Source organism: Stegostoma tigrinum, chromosome 6 (genome assembly GCF_030684315.1).
Source record: "Stegostoma tigrinum isolate sSteTig4 chromosome 6, sSteTig4.hap1, whole genome shotgun sequence".
Taxonomy (NCBI): domain Eukaryota; kingdom Metazoa; phylum Chordata; class Chondrichthyes; order Orectolobiformes; family Stegostomatidae; genus Stegostoma; species Stegostoma tigrinum.
The window spans coordinates 107,683,785-107,706,762 of NC_081359.1; the positions used below are offsets into that span (position 1 = coordinate 107,683,785).

Here is a 22,978-nt window from a genome sequence, read left to right on the forward strand (position 1 = left end):
ATGAGGGAAGGTGAACTACGAAAGGATACTAACAGAAAACAAGCACTGATTCCAAAAGCCTCTCTAAGTAAATGAAAAGGAAGACAATAGTCAAAGTAAATGGTGGCCCTTTACAGGACAAAAATGGCAAGGTAATAATGGGAAAACTCAAATGACAAAGGTACTAAACAAATACTTTGTCTGTTTTCACAGTGGAAGATAATAATAGTGAGTGCCAAAAACTGCAACTGCTACAGAGGAACTTTGAAATTACTGAGGCTGGAAGGCATTAAGTGAACTAATTAAAGGCAGACAAACTCCCATGGCCTGCGCCTTAGCTGTTAAAGAAGGTGGCAACACAGACAGCATTCTGTACAAGGTGCCAGTGGATTAGAAACATACTAACATGGCACCCATAGTCAAAAACAGGAGGTAGACAGAAAATAGGCAACTACAGACCGGCGGTTGGGGTGGGGGGGGGAGAAGCACAGACATGTTGCTGGATTCAGGAGTAAAATGTCAAAGTGAAAAAACAAAGCTCAATTCACCAGTGTCAGGGTGGTTTTCTGAAGGGCAAATCATGCTTGTAAAACTTGTTAGATTTCTTTGAGGAGGTAAGCAAAAGTAAACAATGGGAATGCGGTAGATGTGGTCTATCAAGACTTTCACATTTGACAATACATTCGTATTTGACAAGGTGCCACATAAAAAGAATGATCCAGAAGGTTAAATCCCAGGATGCTAAGGGGAGGGACTTCCGTAGAGGATTGGCTGACTGATGGAAAACAAAGGGTCAGGGTAAACATGTCCTTTTCTGGATGACAAATTGTAACTAGTGGGGTGGCGCAGAGTTCAGTTCTCAGACTTCAACAAGTACAATCTTACATAGATGATCTGCAATCAAAAGCAGATTATAACATAACAAAATGTTTGCAGATGATACTAAAATAGATGGGAAAGCAGGCAATGATGAGGAAACAGCATTTACAGATGGATATTTATAGGGTAGGAGAATGGGCCAGAATCTGGCCGACGTCCTTAATGTATTAAGAGAGGTTGTCTATTCTGGCTAATAAAAACAAAAGAAAGGTAACTTGTTATTTAAATGGCAAGCAGATTCAAAGTGAGTCAGTATAGAGAAATCTGGGTGTCTTTGTGCACGAATTGTAGAAAGTGGGTATACAGGGGTAGCCTATAATAGGAAAGGCATACAGAATCCTGGCATTTTTTGCAAAAGAATTATAAACGTAAAGAAATGTTGTTACAATTCAAGGTGGTACTGGTGAGACCACATTTGGAATACTGTGTCCAGTTACTCGAGGATGGATGCGGTGGCACGAGAGGCAGTCCAGAGGAGGTTCATCACATTCATTCCTGGAATGAGACAGCTGTCATACAAAGAGTGGTTGAATGGCTTGGGCTTGTACTTGGAGTTCAGAAAGAGGTGGTGAAATCTGACTGAGGTATATAAAATGCTAAAGGGGATTGAAAAGGTGGATGTTGGATACGTGTTCCCCCTTGAGGACATTCTCAAACAAGAGGGCACAGATACAGAGAAAAAGGAGGTACGTTCAAAACCGAAATGAGGAGAAACTACTTCTGTCAGAGGACTGTGAATCTTACTGCCAGAGTGTGCAGTGGAAACAGAATCAATCAACAAATTCAAGAAAGTAGATGTGTTTCTGATAAAAAACAGACTAAGTGGCTTTGGAGAGCAGGCAGGAAAATGAAGTTGAGACCAGGATAAGACCAGCCATAATCATGTTAAATTACTCCGTGGGTTCAAAAGGCTGAACTGCCTTCTCCTGCTCCTAATTCGTATATTCCTATATCATGTTCTTAGGTTCTTCCAGACAATTGAAGACCATAATGCAACCATAGCAGGTTTACACCAAATATATATTTAGTATTAAATACTGTTGTATATATTTTTATAAATTATACCTATGGCATGAAACTACAATTCAAAGTGCCACAAATTTTCTAAAATCATTAATTTTTCAGAATCCATTACACAAATATCTTTGGTCAAAGATACAATTAACGACACATGACCTAAGAAGAAAACCGGTTTTGAAATCAGGCATATGTTCCCCTATTACAACAGACAAATGCCTGTAACCCTGAACAGCTGTTAGATTGAGATTGCGTACGCAACTGTATGGCTCAGTTGCCCCCTTGTGTTGAACTACTGATTAGAAACCGAATGGAAGCAGGCAATTTCTAAGGACTCCTTTTCCCACAAGCCTAACATTTCCATTCACAATGTCACTGGAGAGCAACATCAGGATAGTATATTCAAGCCATGTTCTACACACTTTTTCTTGTATCAAAACAAAAGCCCTTTCACTTCTGGGACCTTCATTTGAATCAAGGTAGACAGGATGGCAATGTTCTTTCTTTGGTGGTTGCAAATAATCAAGAAAATTTGCAAGCATGAACTCGGCTGCAGGTAGAACATACAGCCTTTCAGCCTTCGAGAGTACAACATATCACAAAATCTAAGTATAAACGATTTTTCTCCTCAAATCAGCGTTGGTAAAGTAGGATGGTTTTAGAGCAATGAGGACCAGCAGCAGAAATACTACATGGGGAGCACAGTGTCTAGCACTGCTGCCTAACAGCACCAGGGGCCCACCCTCAGGCAACCGCATGTGGAGTCTGCACATTCTCCATGCATGCATGGGTTTCCACCAGGTGCTCCGGTGTCACCCCACAATCCAAAGATGTGCAGGTTAGATGGATTGGCCATGGGGTAAATTACCCATAGTGTTTGGGAATGTCTAAATTAGATGTGCTAGCCATGGGAAATGCAGGATTACGGGAAATGCAGGATTACAGGGATAGGAGAGGAAGATGGGTCTGGGTGGGGGTGCATTTGTTGGCCCAAGATAGTTTAGGTGTGCAACTTGGTGGCAAAGTATTTTTTGATAGTTATGTTTGACAGGTAATTACTTGATGATCTTTGTGTCTGTACAATTCAAAACTTTTCCACGTCTAAATGAATTAAAATCAGAGCAATGCTAAATGAGGGCACTGAACCAAAGAATAACTGAACTAAGCAGTTCAAATTTTGCTTGGGCAATAAAACCAACACATCAAGTTACAAACATCTTAAGGGAGTAACATCAGATAGACTTCACTTATGCATCTTTATTAGCAAAACAGCCCATGTATATAATTCTAAAAAATAAGTCTCAAAGTTACGATTAACAAAACACTCAGAGACCATTCTGCTAGTATCAAATCATATAAGCGTTCAATTCCAGAGATGCAGTAGTTTCTGTCACTCTGAACTAAATTAAGAACCCTACATTCCACTCAAGTAGCTTATTTCACAAAGTCTGCTGCTGACACTGACTAGCACAGACAACAAAATGGGGAAGTGTGTTGTACAGGGAAACATCAGGGATGCTGACTCACTGGAAGTTGCAGGAAGCATATTTTCATAAGAATGTGGTGCACTGAAGGCTGTCCGTTTTTCCAGACTGCATCATGTACATAATAAAATGTAATTTATTATATAAAGCGTACTGCCAAATTTAATTCAAGGAACTCCAGATTGAAGCACATGGAACTTTACCACTCAAATCATTGGGGTTGCAATGAATGCCCATTTTCACACTTTTATAATCTGGCAAATGGCATGGAGATTAGTTTGTCAAGTGCTTCACAATCCTAGTCTACGACAAAGAAACAATTTTACCCATTTGTATTTTTAGCACAAATTTAAAGACAATTCCGTATGTTTTTGTTTCTATAGGAAGACACAACAATGATCTACCGCTGTTGGCCAAGGTAATCTACTTTGCGGCAGACTGCCAGCCAGGGCTCTGGTGGTTGCATGTTTGTGACCCACCTGGGCCATCTGCTCATTTGTGTAATTCAGTAACCTACAAATTTCTATGATTGGCACAGATATGGTGGAAACTAAACTCCATCTTTAACCGAAAAAGGATAGATAGGGTACTTTCTAGGCTGTATGAAAGGTAAATACAGTCGATGCCTGAAGAGACTTGCGAGTGCAGAGCTCTTTAAAATGTTACAAAGCAAGTGTACAAACAGTCAAGGTGGTTAATGGAATGTTGGTATATCCAAAGGACTGGAGTACAAAGACACTCAACCTGTGCTGCAGCTACACAAAGCCCTAATTAGACACCAATTGGACTGCTGACAATAGATCTGGGCCCCACACCTTAGAAAGGTTATATACACAGTGCAAACGCAGGCTTATAAAGTGATATCTGGACTTTAAGTGTTAAGTTAGGAGGAGGCATTACGTAAGTTAGGCTGGTCTTCTCTAGAATTTTGAAGTTTAAGGGGTGATCTAATTGAAGTCTTCAAGGTATGAACAGGAGAACATAGGATAGGTAAACTATTTACACCCATTAGAGATTTGAGAGCTATAGGGCATAGTCTTAAAATTAAAGGCCAGATTGTTCAGGAAACATGTCAGGAAGGACTTTTACACATAAAAGGGTAGTAGAATTTTGCAACTCGCTCCCACAAATGGTAGTTGATGCTAGATCAGTTATCACAAAAAAAATTCTCGGATTTAACGTTAAGCAAAAAAGTATCGAGGGATATGGGCCAAAGGTAGGCATGGGGGATAGGCCTCAGATCAACCATGTCCTCAATGAATCATAGAATAGTCTCAAGAGGCTGAATGGTCTACTCCTTTTCTTACATTCCTATGCATATATAACGGTGACAAATCATGCCATTAACAGTCATCAAAATATAGAGAGGGCAATTCAACGAGACTAACGAGCACAGTAAAAGTCCATATAAATGTTTAGCTAAAGTAGGTGTTTCTGCTCTTGAGTGTTTTATATACAACCACCACATTCCAAAAACCAGCTCAGAGAATACTTCGGAAAATCTGATCTTTCTACAGTAGTATGGTCACAATTATTTTACTTGGTAAATCAGACACTCATCTATACGTAGGTGAATCTATTCAAGAGGTAAAGTAACAAAGTCTTCAAAAATAAGTGGATTTTGATACCTTGAAAATCTTCTGAATTTGGTAGTTTGACTCCACACATAAAATAATCCTTCTGATCATTCTGTAAAAGACAAAAATGGAACCACTTTACAACTGGTGCTGTTTCTGACAATGCTGTGCACAATAGGAATTTAAACTTCAAGCCAGTCACCAATCTAAATTTACAGCTAAATAAAAACCCAAAGAACTGTGCACACCTGGAAAAGATGTGGTAGGGAGTTAAATACTACATAAAAACCAAAAGAACTGATGTATACACTGATGTTTTCCCAGCCATCAGTTGCAAGGAAGAGTCAGCAACCCAAAATGTTAATGGTTTTCTCCTTCACAGATGCTGCCAGGCCTGCCAAGCTTTTCCAGTAACTTGGTTTTTGCTCCTAAATTTACAACTAGCTTGCTCCAAGGTGTTTATTCATACTGCCAAATTCAGACATTTGGATTTGGTTTTAAAAAGCTTCTGTAAGCAGTTCAGAACCATTTCGAAAAAAAACTTAACGGAGCTGTCCATCTCATAATTAAATGATGGGGACAGGGACGAAAAAAAGACTTCAAATGGAGAGGGTCAAGGAGCAAGGGGTTCATTGACAATCCAAGAGGGCGATGGTGGCCTAGTGGTAATATCTCTTGCTGAGTAATCCAGAACTCCAAGCCACCATTCAATCAGGAAGACATGGGATCAATTCCCACCATAGCAGTGAAATTTCATTCAACGAAATCTGAAATAAAAGAGCGAGACTACTGACAACCATACCGTACAAGCTGTTGATTCACGTCCGGTTTTACTTGATCTACATATGAATCAATACCCACAGCAATGCTCTGATGAAGGGTCTAGGCCCAAAACGTCAGCTTTTGTGCTCCTGAGATGCTGCTTGGCCTGCTGTGTTTGTCCAGCTTCACACTTTGTTATCTTGGATTCTCCAGCATCTGCAGTTCCCATTATCTCTGCCCACAGCAATGTGGGTGACAAGTAACAGCCCTCTGGACACTAAATGCTAGTTTAGCGAGTCATGTCCACTCTCCAATGAATAGGACTTCTACAATATCAGTGTACGGCTGAATAGCACCCTTTATCTTATTTCACCTGCTTTCTGTCTCTCTCTATTTTTCAATCAAGTTACATTGTCTGCCTTCCAATCTAATGAGATCCTCCCTGAATCAAGAGTATTTTGGAAAATTAAAGTCAATGCAGTAACTGTCACTTACTATTTATTTTAAAGCCATAGGATGAATTCTTTTAGGGCCCACGTAGTAGTTAACCCAGACTGCTGACAATTTACTGGTGATTGAGATGTTCATTTGCCACCCCACACCTGACATGGGAAATGAAAGATATAGGAAAAAAGCAGCGCAGTAACCTTACCACTTCAATAGGGTAAATGTAAGACAGTTCCGACAACAGTTGTCGACGCCGAATGTTCAATTGTGCATTAGTCTTCAGGAAGTGCTCTCTGTGAAATAAAGCAGTGTGTTACTTAACAGTACTTGCAAACAACTTAACAGCAGTGAATTGAGAGAATCTTATTTAAACAAACTGGTTCTTGACACCATAACAGGAGACGGTGCTTCAGAATTATCTCTGAGCACAAACAGTCATCCTCAGCAATTGCAAAAGGCAATAAACAGGTGAATGGCTTTTCTAGAACAGCTGTTGAAAAATCATCTCATCAGATGGGACAAAGAACTTGGTCATGATAAATTGCTACTAAACATTCAATGCAGCACATCCACAACAGTGCAAGTTGTGGTCTTCATGACCAATTCCTTGCATCTTAGCAGGATCTCAATCACCAACTATACTGAATCCAGCAAGGTTACTAGGGCAGAACTACCAGCTGTTGGAGAGCATGGCTTTTGGAAATTGTCAGCATTATGACAAAACCAACATAAAAGTGGCTGCTGCTTTTTGCATAGCTAAGAGTTCCACTTGGCTGGGTCACAGGAAAAAGATAACGTTGCAGTGGTGCATTCACCATTGGGTGTTTTCACTTCATTACAAGATGACAAGAAATAAAAAGCTGGCTTAAATCATACAGTCCATCAAGCTTGCTCTGCCATTTAACATGATCATGGCTCAACTTGGGTTTCAACTCTATTTTCTCATACTCCAATTTCCTCAGACACCAAAATTCTTTCTACTCCAGTCTTAAAGTTATTCAACAATACAGCATCCACAACCCTTTGGGGTAGAGGATTCCAAAGATTCACAACTCTCAGTGAAGTCATTTCTCATCCCAGTCTTAAGTAATCAGTACCTTATCCAAGCACCACTTGTATTTTAAATTCCTCAACAAATGACAACCATCTTTCAGCTCCTCAGTTTTGTATGATTCTGAGGTTGTACCTCATTCTTCTAAACTCTAGACAACACAGACCCAAGTTACTGATTATCTCATTCTAAGACTACTCCCACATTCTAGTGGGCCCTTCGTGCAAACCTGCACAATACGATCTCCAACGTCAGTATACGTGCTTTGGGAAACGTGGAGGTCAAAACCACAGAGTACTCAAAGCTTCACACTTTATTATCTTGGATTCTCCAGCATCTGCAGTTCCCATTATCACTGATACAATTTTAATCTCACTGCGAAGCCTCTTCCAGGGATGCCTAACATGAAGAAGTTACCCTCCTCCCTCCAGACCAACCTCAGGGAATCTCTCTCCTACTGCAACTCTTGTAATCCCCCTCTCTATTTATTCCAGAACCCTCACCCCATCCCCCTCTCTGAAGGAGGGTCTAGGCCCGAAACATCAGCTTTTGTGCTCCTGAGATGCTGCTTGGCCTGCTGTGTTCATCCAGCTTCACACTTCATTATCTTAATCTGAAGACTTGTTTCTTCCTGTACTCCAATCCCCTTGTACAGTTAACTTCCAAATTGCTGGCTGTTCTGCATGCTGACTTAATTTCCCTTGCAAGTGTGACCCAAGTCGAAAATATTCCATCTTTTTGTTCTTTCCATGTGAAAGCTTCGCACTTTCATTCATTATACTCCATCTGCCATCTCATTGCCCACTCACTTAACATACCTACATCTTTGCTCATCAATTGCATTGATCCTTCCATGGCATAGAAGCCACCGCCTTGCTTAGCTTCTTTGTGGTAAACAATCCCTTAAGTGCTCTACAGCAACTTGCATTTGACAGAACATACTTAAATAAAGGCTGCAGAGGGCAGGGTGGATTTGGAGATCAGAACACATCAGTCACAAAAAGATAGCATAAAATATCAGCAGGTAATAGGGAAGACAAATAAGCCTTTATTTCAAAGGGAAGAAGGTGTAAAAATAATCTTGTTAAAACCACAGAAGGCACTAAATGAGACCAAAGCTGGTATACTGTATACAGTTTTGGGCCCCTTACCTAAAGGAAGGTATACTGGGATTGGAGGCAGACAATGAAGGTTCGCTAGGTTGATCCTGGTATGGTGGAATTTTATGAAGAGTAGTAGTAGACTGGGCTTGTCATGTTGGAGCTTAGAAGGCGGGCTGAGATTATTGAAGCACAAGATTCTTAACAGGCTTGCTAGGGTAGATGAAAAGGTGCTGCTTTTCCTTGAGACACAGTCTAAGATGAGGGGGGAGGTAATCTCAGAATAAGGGGCTGTACATTTAAGACAGAGATGATGATGAATTTCTTCCATTAGAGGGTATTGGACTAATGAGACTCTTCATTGCAGTGTAGTCATGGCTGGGCCATTAAGTATATTCAAGGTTGAGATGAACAGATTTTTAATCGATATGGGAATCAAGGGTTATGGGAAAAGGAGGAGGAAAATGGAGTTGAAGGTTACCAGATCAGCCATGATCTCATGGAATGATAGAGCAGACTTAAAATCAACCAAATAGCCAACTTCTGTTCCTACATCTTAAGATCCTATTAACATAGCACTCAGGCCATTTTAAGAGTCATTAGGAAAGCAAATGATCAAATGAAATTTGAAACTGAATCACAAGGAGACATTCAATGGTATTGCCAAGGATAGTTCCTCCACTGTCATCCTATGGCTAAGCAATGGCCAAAAAGTGAACTGGATCAGCCATATAAATACCATGGGTACAATCCAAGTGAGAGGTTAGTAAGTCAACAGAAAGTAACTCACCTCCCGACCCCTCAAAAGAACCAACCCTACAAAGTCCAGATTAGCAGTGTAATAGAATACTCTAAGTGCTTGAAGAAATGTAGCCTCAGGAGATTCATTAAACTCAAAATCCAGGACAAAAGCAGAGAACCTGACTGACTCTCCATTCATAGCAGATGCACACTGGCAGCATTATCTACAGTGTATACACAAGTCCAGTGCAAAAATTTGCAGGAGTCTGAGGAAATCTGGCATATATGCATAAAGGACCATTTTGCACCGATGCACCACAGAAAGCGATCTGAGCGCCCAACAGCTTGGTATGATAACTGCTCTGCCCAGGGCCGTTAGAAACTACAAAAAGTTTTGGGCAAGGCCAGAACATGACAGAATCCAACCTCCCATTCATGGGCTTCACATGCATTTCCTGTTGCAGTAGAAAGGTTGCCCACAAAGATGCTTTCCTCCAACTACTTCCACCAAGTATGGAAGCTTGAACGTGCACCAACAGGTTCACAAATGGCTTTTTCCCTACTATTAGACTGCTGAATCAGCCTCTCTGATTTAAATCTAACATTGACCTCAATCCTGTGCAGCTGTGACCTTTTACACCTCACTGCGTCTGAACAGCCTATCTGCCTGTACTGTTCGTAAAACAGAACTTTTTACTCTACTTAGGCATATGGGACTGCAATAAAATCAAATCAAATTCACCTAGCTTCCATCAACAGCACTTTCCAAATTCACAGCTTTGACCATCAAGGAGGACAAGGGCAGTGAATGCATGGGAACACCAACTCATTCAGGTTTTGTGCCATGTCATCATTCAATCACAATAGCTACAACAGTACTGTTAACAGTTCCAGGCCCTGTAACATATACACACTAGATGGGCTGCTTAGGTTCAAGACAAGAGCTCAAAGCCACTTTAATTTCAATTGGAGACAGTCAACAATAAAAAACACTTCAGAAATGAGGCCCTGAGACAAGGGCAGAAGGGGAGGGGAGATAACTGCACACACTTATTTCTGCTCAGATCAGAGAATATTGTTGCCAAATCAAACTTTGGATCTCACCCACCACCTCACCCTAGGATAATTGGTCATCCTATTTGAGGACTAAAAAAAATTTAAAGCAGGTGACCATATGGTTAAATCAAAGCAGCAAGATTTTAGGAGCCTCTTGAAGAGAGAGGCGAATTCAGAGGCTTAAAGGAAAGTCTCGACCCAATTTAGAAGCCAAGCTCTACAGAAGATATCGCCAGGCATAAAAATGCAGGTTAGAAATCAGTAGAACATCATCAACGTTCACACTATTTGCAAAAACTTGTTCAGCTGAGAACTGCAGCTGCAGAAAACATTTCATCATTTCGGTTGTCTTTGCAGATGGTGCTGTCCTAAGCTACACAAACACATCATTCATACTCTACTGAGTAACTCTACCTCTCTGCTCACCTTTGCAAAGAGACAAGGCCCTTGCAACTGACAGGTTAAAATGGCCTATTGCATCTAATTTAATCTCCACATACTGCCAAAATACATGGCACTGAATAAGGGCCCATAACAATCATAACTTGACAAGACTGGAACCGACCACTCTGCAGTTGTTAGCACAGGATACAACTTCAGCTAATGCTACACACCATGCTTTTAAAGGATAAACACCGAGTACCACTTCAAAAATCCTAGAACTTAGAAACTAGACTCAAAGCCTTTCAACGTTTAGGAAATGGTAGTTAACAGGTAGGCACATGCTAAGAATCTAAACCAGCTTCCAACTATACCGCTCAAGAAATATTTCAGAGGGCATAAACTGTTCTGTTCTAACACTAATTCATCAGGTAATTAAATAGGGTCCTAGTTTATTAAAATTAGGATTTAAGATTTACACAGTTGATCTTTTCTAAGCTTCATCTGCTGCACACAGTCTTGTCTGCCATTCTGCCCTAACATTCTTAGATAGGAGGGACAGGAGAGACCCTTTGGCCCAATGAGTCTGCACTGACAAAACAAAAAATAGCCTTAATCTACACTCGTCCTACTTTTCCACATTTGGGCCGTTGGATTAGATTATAACAATTCAAATGGTCAAAGTACTTTTTAAAAAGGCTTGAGGTTTCCAGTCTTAAATATCCTATCAAGCAGACACCCTATGGGTGAAAAGCATTTCCCTCAGAAGTACTTTAAAACGTCTTGCCTCTCAACTTAAATTTAGGCCCCTTTGCTGTTGGCTCTTCAACCACAGGAACAGCTGCTTTCTACGCAACTTGTCAGTACTGCTCAATCTTCCATACCTCAATGAAGACTCCTCACTGCCTTCTCTGCTCAAAATAAGGAACATGAGCCTATCAGCCATCTCTTCAGAGAGGAGTTACTCAATCCCAGACAGCATCTTGGTGAATCACCTCTGCACCCCTTCTAATGCAATCACATCCTTCCCGTCATGCAGTGACCAGAACTACATACAGTACTCAAGCTGTGGCCTTACTCAAGTCCTCTACAACTGCATCTTAATCTCCCCACCTCTCAATCTATGCCATGAATGAAGCAGCCCAGTGGCCCACAGGCCTTCTAAATTACCCCAAAAGCCTATCCTGCTGCCTTCAAGTATCTATGGAGAAGCTTCCCAGGATCCTTGCTATTCAGACCATATTCCCTTGTCTTCCAAAATGCACCACCTCACAATTACCATTTGATACTGTAGCTCAATGGTTAGCACGGCTGCCTCACAGCACCAGGGACCCGGGTTTGATTCCACCGTCCGGTGACCGTGGGTGGATTTCACACTTTCTCCTCATGTCTGCGTGGGTTTCCTCCCAGTCCAAATGTGCAGGCTAGGTGAATTAGCCATGTAAAATGCAGGGATAGAGTGGGTCTGGGTACAATGCTGTACAGAGGGTGTGTACTCAGTGGGGCAAAAAGTTCTGCTTCCACACTGTAGAGATTCTATGAATCTTATCAGGGTCGAATTCTTTCACCTTTGCACTCTCATTCCACTAGCTCAAATCCAACTTCCTTTGATTAAAAAAAGCATTATTCTGAGACATATTCCACAAGACAGTAACTGTTCCACTGATGAAACATCTGTGGGGTAGACACAGTCTCTGGGGAGAAAGAGTGACTTGCATACATCTGAAATCCACTGTACAGCCAGTATCTTTGGGCTAACTGTTGAGCTGGAGAGAGGTGGTCAAGTGGGAAGCCAGCTAACACTATCTTAAACATCTGTGTTTTCTCTAAAAGCCAGTATTTGCATATGAAACACCAAGAGAGAGGCAGATTCTACTTGGGATCTCTCTCTTCCCCCTCTGTCCAATTCCACGCAGTCAACTTATAAGCCCTGCCTGCTGATTTTGATCATTTGAAGTAATTAACTCAGCAGCTGCTGACTCCTAACAAATAATTATTCTACGCACATCTTTAATCTCAACACCTATCCTCAAGGACCATCAAGTTAGTCTAAAGCACAAACTGTAACTTTGGACATTATTTTATCCATTCCTCAGTAAGATGGTGGGTGGCGGGGTGGACAAACCAAGGGTGCAATGGGGAAAATTATTATTTTCACTTGGGTGAGGGAAAGTACAACATAAAATATTTTCATTTTAAACAAAAAAGGAAATCTGTTTAACGATTAGCCAGTCACTGAACTGACAAATGCATTGGTTTTTTTTTAAAAAAACAGCCAAAAGGGACAAGAGGAGGATCATTCTAACTCTCCTCACCTGATCTTAACTCTTAGAATTAAGGACCGTGTGAAAAGCTGCAAGAGATTGAACTGATGGGACAGTTTCTGGATTTAGCGTTTTGCCATGGAACAAAATCACACTTTAATGTGGGCTGTTAGCTACTTGTTATTTACAGCAGAGTCAAGTGACATGAAGAAACTCTTCAAAAAAAAGATTGGTTTTATCGCCTTCAATACTGAAAAACCTTGGTTTGAAAGGGCTAGAAGGGGCCTCGTGCTAATGGTTGCCTACTACCTCTGTGTACTTGGTTGTCAATTTTCTAGACTTCAGTTAGTAAGGAAGACGCACCAGACAGTACAAGTCTTGCTTCTCTCAGTACAATTCCTGAGAACTGTTCAAATGTTTCCTAATATCAGTATTTCTGACCACCTCAGAAGCTTAACAGTGACCACTTAGCAAGCACCTGAATCAACCTGGTTTTCATTGTAAACACAAGGTATGAGATTGTAGACATGCTCACCGAGCTGGTGGGTTTGGCTGCAAACATTTCATCGCTGTCAGCTAACAACATCAGTGTGTCTCCAGTGAAGTGTCATTGTTCAGTCCTGCTTGTTATTTTAAGCTTCAGTTCACTGGTGTGGTCACAGCCACATCCGGTTCTGTTTCTCAATGGTTTCTACACAAGGTCCAATTCGATGAGTTTGTTGATGGAATTCCGGTTGGAATACCAGGCCTCCAGGAGCTCACTAGTGCGTCTCTGCTGGGCTTGTGCGATCACGGATGTATTGTTCCAGTCAAATGTGTGTCCATCATTTTGTGTGTGTAATAAGACGTAATTACATAGGCCGAACAAACATGCCAGGAAATTCCTGGAGTCCTGGTATTCTAATCTAAACACTTTGAATTAGACACTGTGCACAAACCTCAAGTAAACAGAACCAGAAGCGGTACCAAACACCCCCAAATAAAGTATATAAATACTAAGGAGGACAGAACACCGATGCTTCACTGGAAGCACATTCATGTTACCTAGCAGGTTGACAAAATGCTTGCAATCAATCCCACCAGCCAGGCGAACATGTCTACAACCTCATCCACAACCCAAGCTACAAATCTTCTCAAACTTTAAAACACAAGGTATGATCATGTGGAGTTAGGGGTAATAGATTAGTTTGGTTAGAAAATTATCTAACCATCACAATCAGCAAGTCAGGATAAACAGGTCTTTCTGGGTCAGCAAGATCTAACTAATGGGGTGTCACGAAGTTTGAAACTCAGACCCCAAGTGTTTACAATTGATATCCACGATCTGGATGCAGGAATGGGGGTATTGTAACCAGGTTCACAGACAAGACTACAAATAAGTGTGAGATTAAGTTGCAATGAACAAAAGACGAATTGGTACGGGATGGCCAAGTGGTATTATCACCAGACTATTAATCCAGAAACCCAGTTCATGTTCTGGGAATCTGCTGTGGTGGAATTTGAATTCAATAATTTAAATAAAGAGAGCTTGGATCTACTGATCACCATGAAATCACTGCTCATTTGTCAGAAAAGCCCATCTGGTTCACTCATGTTCTCCAGGGAAAGAAAGCTGCCATCCTCATCTAGTCCGGCATAAGTGACTCCAGATCCACAGCCATCTGGTTGACACTCAACTGCTCTCTGAAAGGACCCAGCAAGCAACTCAGCTGAGCCAATCACTGCAAAGTCACAAAGAAACAAAACCAGACAGATCACCTGGAATCGACCTAGGCACAGGAAAAAGACAACAGCAGAAACAGTCTTGCTGACGCTGCAAAGTCCTCTTCATTAACATCTGGGGCTTTAGTGCCAAGATTGGGAGAGGTGTCTCACAGATTAGTTAAGCAACAGCCTGACACATTGTCTATAAGTACATGAGTATGGCTGTGTATCAGGGACCACCATGACCATTCCTGGATACGTCCTGTCCCATTGGGAGGACAGGCCCAACAGTGGTATACAATGACCATAAGACCTAGGAGTGGAAGCAAGGCCATTCGGCCCATCAGGTCCACTCTGCCATTTAAATCATAGCTGATGGGCATTTCAACTCCACTTCCCTGCAGTCTCCCCATAGCCCTTGATTCCTTCTGAGATCAAGAATTTGTCGATCTCTGCCTTGAAGGCATCCAACGTCCCGGCCTCCACTGCACTCTGCAGCAATGAATTCCACAAGCCCACTACACACTGGCTGAAGAAATGTCATCTCATTTCAGTTTTGAATTGACTCCCTCTAATTTTAAGTCTGTGCCCACGGGTCCTAGTCTCCCCGCCTAACGGAAACAACTTCCTAGCGTTCACCCCTTCTAAACCATACATTATCTTGTAAGTTTCTATTAGATCTCCCCTCAACCTTCTAAACTGTAAGGAGTACAATTCCAGGATCCTTAGCCGTTCATCATACGTGAAACCTACCATTCCAGGGATCATCCGTGAGAATCTCCGCTGGACACGCTCCAGGGCTAGTATGTCCTTCCTGAGGTGGGGGGCCCAAAATTGGACACAGTATTTTAAATGCGGCCTATATTCTAAATGGGGCCTAACTAGAGCTTTATAAAGTCTCAGGAGCACATCGCTGCTTTTATATTCCAACCCTCTTGAGATAAACGACAACATTACATTCGCTTTCTTAATCACAGACTCTACCTGCAAGTTAACCTTTAGAGAGTCCTGGACCAACACTCCCAGATCCCTTTGTACTTCTGCTTCACTAATTTTCTCACCATTTAGAAAATAGTCCATGCCTGTATTCTTTTTTCCAAAGTGCAAAACCTCACATTTACTCACATTGAATTTCATCAGCCATTTCCTGGACCACTCTCCTAAACTGTCTAAATCTTTACGCAGCTTTCCCACCTCCTCAGTACTACCTGGCTGACCACCTATCTTTGTATCATCAGCAAACTTCGCCAGATTGCCCCCAGTCCCTTCATCCAGATCATTAATATATAAGGTTAACATATAAGGTCAACAGCTGTGGCCCCAACACTGAACTCTGTGCGTTGTTGGGGGGGGGGGGGGGGGGGGGGGGTTGCTCTAGGAGTCCTCAATATGGGGTCTGGATCCTATTAAGTCTCATGGCAACAGGTTGAAGAAGGCCAAGGAAACCTCCCGCTGATCAACACATACGGTCTTCTCTCAGCTGATAATCAGTACTCCTCAATATTAAGCAACACTTGGAGGAAGCACTGAGGAATGCATGGGCACAGAAAGTACTCTGGGTGGTAGACTTCAATGTCCACCACCAAGAGTGGCTTGGCAGCAGTTTTACTGATCGAGAGAGTCAGGTCCTGAAGGACATAGCTGTTAGACTGGGTCTGCAGCAGGTGGTGAGGGAATCAAGAGGGAAACACATACCTGACCTGATCCTTACTAATCTGGCAGCTGCAGTTGCATCTGACCATGACAGTATCATTAAGTGTGACCATCACAGTGTCATTATGGAGATTAAGTTCCACCTTCACATTGAGAACAATTTCTATCATGATGTGTGGCACTATCACATGGGACAGACTTTGCACAGATCAAGCTACTCAAGACTGGGCATCCACAAAGCACTGTGGGGCATCAACAGCAGCAGAATTCTACTCCAATACAATTGGTAACCTCATGGCCTGGCGTAACTCCCACTCAACCATCACCATAAAGCCAGGGGATCAACCCTGGTACAAGAGTGAGTGCATGCCAGAAGCAGCACCAAGCATACCTGAAGATGAGGTATGAAACTGGTGAAGCTACCAAACAGGGCTACTTATACACCAAACAGCAAAAGCAGCAAGTGGAAGACAGAGTTAAGCAATCACAACTAACGGATCAGATCTAAGCTCGGCAATCTTGCAATATTTAATCATGAACGGTGCTGAACAATTAAGCATCTCACTGGAGGAGGGAGTTTCACCAATATCCCTATCTTTGATGACAGAAGAGCCCAACACAGTGCAAAAGATATCAGAGATAATGGGAACTGCAGATAGTGGAGAAGCCAAGATAACAAAGTGTGAAGCTGGATGAACGCAGCAGGCCAAGCAGCATCTCAGGAGCACAAAAGCTGACGTTTCGGGCCTAGACCCTTCAGAGAGGGGGATGGGGAGAGGGTTCTGGAATAAATAGGGAGAGAGGGGGACGCGGACCGAAGATGGAGAGAAAAGAAGATAGGTGGAGAGGAGAGTATAGGTGGGGAGGTAGGGAGGGGATAGGTCAGTCCGGGGAAGATGGACAGGTCAAGGAGGTGGATGAGGTTAGTAGGTAGGAAATGGAGGTGCGGCTTGAGGTGGGAGGAAGGGATGGGTGAGAGGAAGAACAGGTTACGGAGGCAGAGACAGGCTGGGCTGGTTGTGGGATGCAGTGGGGGGAGGGGAGATTTTGAAGCTGGTGACGTCCACATTGATACCATTGGGCTGCAGGGTTTCCAAGCGGAATATGAATTGCTGTTCCTGCAACCTTCGGGTGGCATCCTTGTGGCACTGCAGGAGGCCCAGGATGGACATGTCATCTGAAGAATGGGAGGGGGAGTTAAAATGGTTCGCGACTGCACTGGGGAGGTGCAGTTGTTTACTGCGAACCAAGCGGAGGTGTTCTGCAAAGTGGTCCCCAAGCCTCCACTTGGTTTCCCCAATGTAGAGGAAGCCACACCGGGTACAATGGATACAGTATACCACATTGGCAGATGTGCAGGTGAACCTCTGCTTAATATGGAAAGTCATCTTGGGGCCTGGGATAGGGGTGAGGGAGGTGGTGTGGGGGCAAGTGCAGCATTCCCTGCGGTTGCAGGGGAAGGTGTTGGGTGTGGTGGGGTTGGAGGGCAGTGTGGAGCGAACAAGGGAGTCACGGAGAGCGTGGTCTGTCTGGAAGGCAGACAAGGGTGGGGATGGAAAAACTTCTTGGGTGGTGGGGTCAGATTGTAGATGGCGGAAGTGTCGGAGGATGATGCGTTGTATCCAGAGGTTGGTGGGGTGGTGTGTGAGAACAAGGGGGATCCTCTTTGGGCGGTTGTGGCGGGGTGTGAGGGATGTGTTGCGGGAGACAGTGTCAAGGGCGTTCTCGACCACTGCGAGGGGGGAAAGTTGCGGTCCCTGAAGAACTTGGACATCTGGGGTGTGCGGGAGTGGAATGCCTCATCCTGGGAGCAGATACGGCGGAGGTGGAGGACAACTGTGTACCTGCACTACCCTAAATGCAGTGGATGCTAGGACTTGAGAAAAGTTGAAGAGATGGGCAAATGTTAAATTAGTAAAATCGGTTGAAGAGTTCCAGAGAACGGCAGGCAAGTGAAGCCAAGGTTACAATGATGTGACTAACCATAATCATAATGGAGCAGCAGGGTTGAGAATCTGGACACACCGTGTCTGGATTTCAGCAGCAGTTGCTGCTTGGCCTGCTGTGTTCATCCAGCCCTACACCTCTTAGGTAAACCGAAGATCCTGCATTCAGTCTACAGTTGTCAGGATTCAGTTTCATTGACAGGAAACCCAGAGGTGTGTTTTCCTTTTCTTACAAAAACTCAGCAAGCAATTTTTATCTTCTACAAGTGCCTTTTTTTTAAAAACAGAGGTGATGGTTGTAATCAACAATTTTTTTTCAAATATGTTGAATGTCCCTTATTCAGAATAGCAGTAAAAGAGAAACAATTAGCCATTTTGTGATTCAATTAACACTTTCTCTGTTATAACTGGTGGAATATTGGAGATTGATTACCAGCACATTCTTTGCGTTATAGCTGCAGCAAATACAGGTATTAAGATGATAAATCTCCACCAGCCAAATGCAGCTATTGCCAAGTATAGCACTTTGGGAAGCATTTCCCAGAGATCAAAGCAAGTAAAACATAAGCCAGGATTATCCAAATCCAGAAGATGAATCCACTAGCATGTTGTTTTTCCAATAGCCTGTTGGAGGGAGCAATATACTCCAGTCAGTCTCTACTTGGAAGAGAATTTTTATTGGCTCAATAAAATGACTTGTTTCTAATTCCCAAATCCTACACCCATTCTCCTATCATGAAGACTGTCTTTTTAACTTCAAATGATGTGACCAACAGCAGACTATCCAGAACAACTTTGAGCTTAAACATCTACTCTGTTCCTGGGTCACTATTTCAAAATATGGGCTCACCCATTTATGTCAGAGTCAAGGAGTTGATTTCCTCCCCACTCCCACCTCAGAGCCACTGTTTTAGGGAAGTATTCCTCACAAAACAGTGGACAGTTGAGTCCTTAGCTACTACTGCCTTAACAGTATTCGAGTCCCTGATAGACACGGTAGTGAAAGGTTAAATCATGAGTAGGCCAAATGTGGGGTAAGATCATGAACTTACTAAATGGCAGAGGTGGCCCAATCTTGCACATACTTCATTTGTTTATGTTCCTATCTTCCCAGGAAAAGGAAAAACTACAAGTCTCCCCCCGGCAAAAAAGGCAGAGGACATGTCATAAGTTATGAATTTACGAACAAGGCTGTTGTTCAACAGAGCGACTGTCTCATGCAGATTTCTTGTTAGTTATTTCAGGAGTTTAATCCTCAAATTGACGGTACTGATTTACATCACATTTCAATTGTAAATTGTTAAATCGAACAGTCACAACTGAATGGCAACATAACTGAGCTGACTTTGGAACTTTGTCAATTCCCCTTCTGTCTAATTATTAACACACATTATTGAAGCTTAAGTGTGGCCAATGGTAATACATGGCTTTACTTTATGATTGATAACTAGCAATGGAATAATTTCTTCTGTTGTTTACATGGATCCTGGTGGGAGGTTGACAGTGTAAACGTGAACGTAATCTGAACTGGTTGACGCAGGACAGTTAAACGAGCCAAATTCTCTCCTGGGCATAGACTAGGTGGTAAATCCAGACAGCCCTTTGATTACGAGTTAAGGTGAAGAGTTAAGGGTTTGTCTGGCGTTTTGATAAACATAGTCAGTCTATGCATGCCATTGTTCTTACAGAAGGTTTAGAAGAAAGCTAGAGAGCAAAGTAGTAACTAAGTGGGGACCACAGCAAGAGTTGCGAGAATAAAGTAATCAATTAAAAGACGAAAGGGGTCGAGACAAGGAACACTTGAAGCACTTGACTGCTGTCTCAAAAGCCACACCTGTAACATCCAATCTCTCAATGGCAATAGGAAGGTGGTGAAAGAATGACAAGCTGTAGAGCAGACGTTTCTGCCTAAAATAAATCGACTAAATTTCCTACTTCAGCTTGTATGGTATCCATGAAAAAAATCAAACCATCAATCGAACACTGGCAAGAACTTGGAATTCACACAAAAATCAGCACAAAATCTTGGGAAAATTACAAACCAACTGAAACAATGAATTGTATGCATCCCAACGACGAGATCTGTGGAATTAGGCATCTTTTCCTTACAGTTCATTCGCATAACAGCCACAGCAACCACTTGCACTCATGAAAAGCAAACCCTCAGCACTACTTTTACTGTTTGACATTGAACTGAGCATAGAGCTAGGATTCTCAAGTAAAATGTCTGTTCTCAGAGGATAGGAGTCAGAAAATACATTCCTAAACACAAACATGAAAATGGTCGATTATTACTACTGCAAACAACTCAGTGACGTATGAAGTTATGCCATAACAGAATAAGATCAGAAGTGGAATGACAGCCGAAGTTTCATGTTTTCCAGTTTCTTCCCTCGCCAATCCAATTCACTTAATCTATTTCATATGCCAGGAAAATTCTCCATTTAGAAAGCATCTTAAAGAGTCTCTTTGCACAAGATGAGATAACATTGAAAATATGCAAACTTGTTCAAAAATACAAAGAGCTTGGCACCTGGAGCTCACAAACACCAAGAAAAATAAATGATTCATATTTTTCTAACTTTGCGTATTTAGATTGGATTAATTAGTTTTAATTGCAGCAGAATTCCTGCACCAGCATTTGAAATCTTGAGACAGGTAGCAGAAGGAAAGATCAATCGCCCTGGTTAGTGTCTCACTGCAAATTACCAACACAACATTCATCACACAAGATAATCAAAACAAACATGAAATGGCAATAAATCAGACTAAATTTTTCACGACGTGTTTACCTTTTAGCGATGCACCCTTTCCTTTCTTCATTGAGGGACGAATCCTCCACTTGTAAGCGATGGCGTTTACTCCAGAATACTTTCTCTAGGAGGAGGAAGCAATAAAAAGTACCAACTTTTCAGGCCTCATTTGTAACATATACTTAAAACCTGCTTGGTTTTGCAAGAATAGTTTAAATCTCTAATAGCTTCTTTTTAAAATCAAATTATAGTTAAGATGACAAGGATCAGCATAAAGAAAATGAAGGCCTTTTTTAAAAACATAGAAAAATTAGTAACCATTTGTGCCTCAGGAATCAGTTTTTTCAGCATTTATTCCAACTTCAGGTTACATGCAGTCACTCACTATTTACATACACGTAATTTCCTCAGCATGTCATGCACAGAAATGCAATTTGTCATTTCTGACAGGGTGGAATTATTTTCCAAGTTGAAATTAAATAAAAATTCAAGTCATTCACGTAATTGGCTTCAAGTAAATGGTGCATCAACTGAACAAATTAAGGAAGCCAGTTAACTAACGCTGAAATAACAAGGCCAACTCAACATTGTTGTTGGGCAAGGTCATAGATCTAATTAAAGTAGTAGATCTCAATTCTCCATCCCACAGATCTAATTAAAGTAGTAGATCTCAATTCTCCATCCCGTAGATCGCAGGAGGGAATTACTCAACTGTGTACAGAAAAGCAAATGCTCAAGACAGATATGTTACACAAGCAGATAACATTTTATATTAAAGCTCCATAGAGGAAATAGCTTTAGACTTATTTCATAGACAAAGATCTCTCAGAAACATAATCACAATGCTCATTTGGCCTTGTGATAAACAGCTACTGTCCAAAGCCAAGATTAGACCATTTATTGCTTTGGCTAAAAACAGGTCACTACACACAAAAAGATCAAAGATTGAATATTCAATGAACTGATTTTTTTATGATTCAAGAACTAGACTGGGGGACGAAAAAAAACAAAAAAAACGTCATTCCCCGATCATGACTCCCAGTAAAAAGGTGGCAAAGGAGGTTAGTGTCACTATTGTGTTTCTCACTGTTAACATGCCAGACAAAACTCCTGCTCCGGACCCGGATATCGAGAACAAATCACTTGGACAAGTTATACGAATCACAGCAACAGGCAATGCCTTCAAGAGCAATAGGGCCAAAACCAAGGGTGTGGTAAAGAAGCCAGTTGCAGATAATCACTTCTTGTTCTTCATCCATAGGCACATCTGATTTAAGCTTTCCACAATCAGTGAGCACATTAAGGGCTCGAGCGCATCACCGTCACTAGGGCTACGCTAACATATTTACTAAAATAGTCCAGTGAATCAAGGATGGCACCATTTCAGGGAAACAAAGGAAAGGCACAGGAATATTCAACATTATAGACAAGCAGCAAGATCAATGGATTGGCAAATAGAGTAATGATAAGTTCCCTCGGTGGATCGGGCTTCAGGAAATGAACATGTACTAACAGCAGAACCTTTTGCCAAGGGAGGAAGTGGTCAGATAGCAACAAGCCAGAGGCAGATTGGACGGAGAACAGAAGCAACAGCTTGACTAGGACTGCAACAATTTAGAACCACCGCTCCAAGTGGGTGTCTACTGCAACCAGGGCAATTCAAAGTACTTCACAGCCAATAAACTATTCAAAGTTAGCCCTTCAGGCAAGCTAATGTGACAGCCAGTTTTGAGCATAACAAAATCCCACTAAAGTAAAGTAATCTCTTGGTTACATTGAGTACGTGAAAAGCAACATCAGAAAAAGAGTCATCAGTCCCTCAAGCTATCTTTGTCATTTAAGACTATAGATCATTTTCAACTGGAACTCCACTTTTCATTCCTCACCCTACATCCATAGAGATACAAATGCGTCAAAAAAAAATCTGGTGGTCTTGAACTTGAATACACTTATTGACTAACAAACCATAGCCAAATTCCCATGATTCACAAGCCTCTGACTGTAATTCTTATGATCATTTGGCTTTTAGCTTCATCTCAAAAAGACTTTTCGGCAAGTTGTCAGCAACAAGTCTACCAAGTACTTGTTTTTGCAGGCAAACTACCCAACTGGCATCTTGTCAAATAGGAATCAATTTCTTTTCATTTTTATGAAAACACATTACACATATGCCATAAGAAATCT

The 22,978-nt window shown here is 41.9% G+C and overlaps 1 protein-coding gene across 3 annotated transcripts in view; it reads right to left on the minus strand.

The window, feature by feature from the left end:
• The window catches only part of uvrag (UV radiation resistance associated gene), a 334,866-nt gene that overhangs the window by 163,637 nt on the left and 148,251 nt on the right, over nt 1-22,978 (minus strand). For all 3 annotated transcript variants that reach the window (XM_059646839.1, XM_048533001.2, XM_048533000.2), the window contains 3 exons: nt 20,834-20,918; nt 6,351-6,438; nt 4,988-5,048 (listed from right to left, as the gene is read on the minus strand). In XM_059646839.1, coding sequence (XP_059502822.1) covers nt 4,988-5,048; nt 6,351-6,438; nt 20,834-20,918 — 234 coding nt within the window. The remainder of the gene's footprint in view (nt 1-4,987; nt 5,049-6,350; nt 6,439-20,833; nt 20,919-22,978) is intronic.